Source organism: Tupaia chinensis, unplaced genomic scaffold, assembly GCF_000334495.1.
Source record: "Tupaia chinensis unplaced genomic scaffold, TupChi_1.0 Scaffold149502_1, whole genome shotgun sequence".
Taxonomy (NCBI): domain Eukaryota; kingdom Metazoa; phylum Chordata; class Mammalia; order Scandentia; family Tupaiidae; genus Tupaia; species Tupaia belangeri.
Window position 1 is genome coordinate 734,084 of NW_006209346.1, and position 5,501 is coordinate 739,584.

The 5,501-nt window shown below is 39.3% G+C and overlaps 1 protein-coding gene across 2 annotated transcripts in view; it reads left to right on the plus strand.

The window, feature by feature from the left end:
• MIER1 (MIER1 transcriptional regulator) overlaps nt 1-5,501 on the plus strand; it is a 71,266-nt gene that overhangs the window by 266 nt on the left and 65,499 nt on the right. Inside the window, exons 2-3 of one of the 2 annotated variants that reach the window (XM_027769438.1) lie at nt 973-1,094; nt 3,805-3,878. In XM_027769438.1, coding sequence (XP_027625239.1) covers nt 973-1,094; nt 3,805-3,878 — 196 coding nt within the window. The remainder of the gene's footprint in view (nt 1-972; nt 1,095-3,804; nt 3,879-5,501) is intronic. The other variant, XM_027769439.1, reaches the window with a different exon arrangement.

Genomic DNA, 5,501 nt, shown 5'->3' on the forward strand with positions numbered 1-5,501 from the left:
CCCACCGCGGAGGACCGCCCGGAAGACCCCTGACTTCCGGGGAGGAGCTGCCAGGGAACGCGCCAGGCTCGCTGGCCGCGGCGAGCGGCGCCCGTTTCGAGGCGCATGCGCAGCCCTCCTCCGCCGCCCACCCCCTCCTAACTCCATCTCTTTGCCTTAGCGGTGGCGGCGGCGCGGATCTTCCCCGGCGGCTGCGGCGCGCCGGGAGTCCGCTGCGGAGTGAGTTCGCCTCGCCCCGTTCGCTTCCGCCCCATTCTGTCGGCCCTCGATCCGGGTCGGGGTGGGGCTAAGCCGATTACCCCCCCCGTGACTCCGCCTCTTTCCCCGTGTATTTTCCGCAGCTGTGCTCCCAGCCCGGGGATGCTTGCGCTGCAGTCCTTCTAGGGAAGCAGGGTCCTGGGCTAACCTGCCGTGTTCGGAGGAAGCGACTAGGGGGAGAGAGAGTGAGTCTCGGAGAGGGCATTATTGTGAAGGAACGAGATCCACCCGGCGCGTGGGAGGATCTCAAGACAGAACCTGCCCCCTTTGAGCGGCCTTGTTCTTTCAGCTTGTAGTGGAGAGAGGTCCCTGGCCTGGAGCCTGTCTGTGGTCCTTGCATGCTGCGTGACCTTGGGCGAGTCATTACCCTTCTCTGGGCTTCAGTTTACCTTAAAGCCTCCAACAACGCTAAAACTGTAATTCTGCAGAGAAACTTAAGCAATTAAAAGACCACCCTGGCTACCGAGGCGGCTTAGCCGAAAGACCCTGTGTTGACCAGCCTTCTCCAATTGGTTGAAATCAGGCAACCTATATATTGGGTCGCTTTTATTTTTATTTTATCTTTACCATAGGCCACAAATTGCATGACTCGACCCTTATATATGTTTTCTTAAAATTGTTACGGAATCCTTGTCCTAATTCTCATCCATCTTAAAAATGTGAGATAGGGTGAATGGTGAGCTGTGGTATCGTTTCTGTCTGGTTGCTACTGAGGCTCTCTTTCCTTTGATCCAGATGGTGTGGTGGCTCGATTCTCCCAGTGCCTGGCTGAGTTTCGGACGTGGTTAAGAACCAACTGGTTGAGGTTCAATGCAGACAAGACGGATGTGATGCTGGTAGGCAGGGGCACACTTGGAGTTTAAGGGATGGAAGCCAAACTCCCTCAAGTAATATAAATATTATGTTACTGTTACATATCCAGTGTTTGCGAACTGCTGATGGGCCAATAATTTCCAGAATTTGGGTGAGATAAAAATGTCAATAATGTAAGAAGTGTAAATGCATCAGTTTGTAATATTCTGTTAAAATAAGACCACTGGATAAAACTAAAAATTATGAAAAGAAACATCAAAGTTATTCTTTGAAGAAGGAAAAGGCTACATTAATGTTTTAGGGTGGCATTAATAATAATTAAAAAAAAAACTAACAAAAAGATGCTGCTGATTGCTGCATAAATGTGGAGCTTTCAGATGTACTGCTTTGCTGCTTTGAAACCTGCATTCTGCCTACTAAAGTAAAGGTCAGCTACACTTATCTAAAATGTTGGTTTAAAAAATAGGTCAAGTCTTTTGGTATTGAGGTATTTTCAACCAAATTAGTAATTTTCCATGAAATTTTACCTCCACATCATGAAGATATGGTATAGTGGTACAAGCTGTCACCTTTAAATAAATTCTTTAGAAAATAGTTTACAAAACAATCTCAAAAGGGGCTTATAGACCCTGACAATTGTTAAATATAGAATTTGAGAGTTTTGGATGTGCTATAAACTCCAGAGCTTAAATTACTATAGGTATTTTTATGGTGCATTTTGAGAGTACCATTTTGAGTTATGTAACAGATATGTTTATATAGTATAGGTATATCCTACTTGTATTTGACTGAAGTGTTACTATTGAATAAAAGGTTCTATTTTTTTAGGTACATGTAAATTGCCAGAGTTTATTTATTGGTTAGTTTAAGGTAATGGTTGAATTACAATTGTGACCTTAAATGCTTTTATTAACAGCAAAATAATAACTTTAGGGGATTGTGTGCGTGTGTATGCCTTATAGCCTCTATGAAATTGCATAATAAATTTTGAATGAAGGATTTGTTACATTCGTTTTAAAATAATTTCCTTATATAATGGCAGCTTTGAGTAGGTTAATGTGAAAAAATTGTTAGTTTGCTTGAAGATAAGGAGACCTTTAGGTGGGGAATAGGAGCTAAAGAGGCATTTATTCAGGCTTTGTATAGTGATACTTTACAAAATATAGTTTGGGGACATTAACCACACAAACTACATGAAATTGGGATTAACCACACTTTTTAGTTAAAACATTTTACTACACAATTCTAACAATCACTGTTTTGGATATCACATTAATAAATAATATAATAAATATAAACAGGTTAATGATGAGTTTTCTCATGTCTTTAGCTCTATTTTCTTTTAAGCTCTTCTAGTATCAGTGGGCTTTACAGATTTTTGTGTGTGTATTAACCCTTTAAACATTGAGTGTATTTGAATATGCAGAAGATATACCTTGGTTTAATCCAGAATGCTGAAGAACTAAGGGTAGTAGATGGAAGTGACAAGGAGGTGGAGTTCTGGTTAAATCAAAGGAAGAATGCTCCAGACATTTGAGCCAGTTTTTGAAAAGAGCAGCCTCTTTGTGAGATACATGGAGTCTTTGGAGGTGTTTAAACATAGGCAGAAGAGCCTGGTATTAAAAGTATAATATAATGAGAGATTTCTACCTTGATAGAGTAGAGAATTGACTAAAGACCTCTAAGGTCCCAGACAGCATTAAGGCATTAAGATTCTAGAACTCACTAATAGATCATTTTTATATATTTAATACTGAAAAGGGTAAGGAAGAGTTTTGAGACTTTGATTTCCTGACATTTTTAAAGATGGGTCTATCACTAGAACAAAATGACAGTGGTGGTAAACAACGTAATAGTTACATTTTACCTATGACTTAACAATATTAGAGCTGTTTTTCTTTACCTTGAGAATTTCTGAACCTAAATTTAAAGAAACCATTGAATTTATAAAAACTAGGAGAAAAATTCATAGAGATTTTCCCCGTAAACCTTAAAGCCTAATATCGATACACAATAACCATTGTATTTATAAAAACATGGAGAAAAATTTATAGAGATTTTCCCCATAAACCTTAAAGCCTTAATATCGATACACGATAATGATAAAAAGTCTTTTCATTGTAAGATAGATAGCAATTCACAATGTTTCAGACCCTGTCTTTCCTGAGAATTTCAGAAATTCATTTAGCACTTTAAGGGACCACTTGTGCCCATTTCTTTATCACAGTTGGGATTTTTGTTGATAATTTAACTGAGAATCAAAGATAATTGGATTTCAGCAAAGAAGTTTGTATTTTAACAACACTTTAAATGTTAGCTTTTCTATAAGCTCCTCCTTACCAATAGTATAAAGCCTGAGTTTCTACCTCTAGGCCCCTGGTTTTTCTGTACCCACCTCAGGTCCACATAACATCCATTCTTTGCTTTCAGCTTTTTTTTTTTTTTTTTTTTAATCAAATGTAACAAGTGAAAAATATTTGGATCTGAACTGATAATTTTTAAAAGTCATTTTTATTTCATGTCCAAAGGACTAATGTAATTAGAGTAACTCTTAGAAATTATATACATATGCTAAAGTATTTCTTCCCAGGGAATCCTGAAAAACACTTTTATATAACTTCTGAATAATAAAATGAAAGTACTGTACAGTGCAGTTAATGGTAAAAATTGCTTGTAGATTTGGGAACTTTAAAGTTTTCCTTTCTCTTCTTTCCCTTGCTTTTCTTTCAGTAGAAAATGTGCATCAGATGTTTATGTTTAATTGGTTTACAGACTGTCTGTGGACTCTTTTCCTGTCAAATTACCAGGTAATGTCCTTTCACTTAGCAGCTACTTCATATACCTATAATTGCAGTTTATTCATGCACAAATTATTACTGGACATAACAGTTTCAAGTTAATGTTGAATCTTTGGAAATAGGAAAATGATTGATAAGAGTCTAGAATTTTTTTAAGAATTATTTTTCATTTAATTTTATTTATGGTCATTACTATTATTACTTTAACTTGACCAGAGAGAGACACAGAGAGAGAAAGAGGGAAAAATGAAAAGCAAGCTGCCAGGTCAAGGACTTGAACCGCTGTCAGCCCTGTGGGAGTCCAGTGCCCCTAACCATGCCACCTTCTGTCCCAGAGTCTAGAATTTTTAAGGATACAAATAGTGTAAGAAAACAGCCCCTGTCATATTGCATTATCAGTATGAACTTTTTAGAAAAATTGTATATGTACACATTTATGCAGTATATTATAGCACTAGCACCACATTTAGAGGAAATTAATCTTGTTTAACTTAGGTTGTTTTTGGTAATCACTTTCACAACTACATTAGGAGGAACCCTTGAAGATTTGGAGGAGAAAAGTTTTTTTGTTTTTTTTTTTTGGAGAGGTTTTTGCTATAGGGCGCATGTGCTCGCCAGACAGAAACAGACAGAAAGCGAGAAATCACCCCCCAGGGGGGATGTCCACGCCGCAGTCCCTTCTCCTCCATTTTCCTCTTGGGATCTGGGGCACGCACGCACACGCGCCCGACATGAGTTTAAGCCACCGGGTCCGGGACTCGAACCGCGGTCGACTACGTGGGAGTCCAGCAACATAGCCATTACACTAACTACTGGTCCCGAGGAGAAAAAGTTTTTTAAAATAAGACTTATCTCCTGCTTTTATACAATATGTTATTGCTCATTTTAATAACACCTTTGTACTAGCCATTATGTGCCTTAGTAATGGAAATTAGACATGTTTTTTACTTTGAAGTCACTGGCTCTGGCAGCCATCAGCATTGGCATCAAAGCCAATTGGCATCTCTAGACTAATAAATTAAAATAAATTTTCAAATTGCAGGCATTGTAAAAAAAAAGAAAAAAAGTACCTACTCCCTCCATGCATCAAGTAGATTATTTATAGCTATCAAAGAATAACTTCCCAGTATTTCACATTTCAAAAATGTGTCTAGTTGTGCAAAATTCAACCATTGTACAACTATGTTGCTACTGGCATTACAGAAAGTATGAGGAAAATGAGATGAGTTTTGCAGACTACGTAACACAGCCCCTTTTCTTAATCCTTGCTCTCACCTCTGAAGATTTTTTTTGATACTGGATTTTACATCTTTGTCAGGAATCAAGGGGGAAATATTTGTCAAGGAATCATTGCTTTCAAAGCGCAGTTCTTGGCACTGTTGCATCACAGCAACATCCGTTTTCCAGCAAATGCACTTCAAAAACGACCTACGTGTAAAATATAACGTATTTTTCATCGTGCTGTGTAAATGCTGGACATGCCTCTTTGGGTACCTTTCCTTGACCTCTCTGGTCTGTAGAGCCCTCTCCTGGATCCGCTGCGTTGCGGGTGGCGCCCTGCGTGGAGATGCCCACCTCCCCTGCACCCACCTTGGCTCCGCCCCCTCCGCGCTCTTCCCGGGGAGGGCCAGC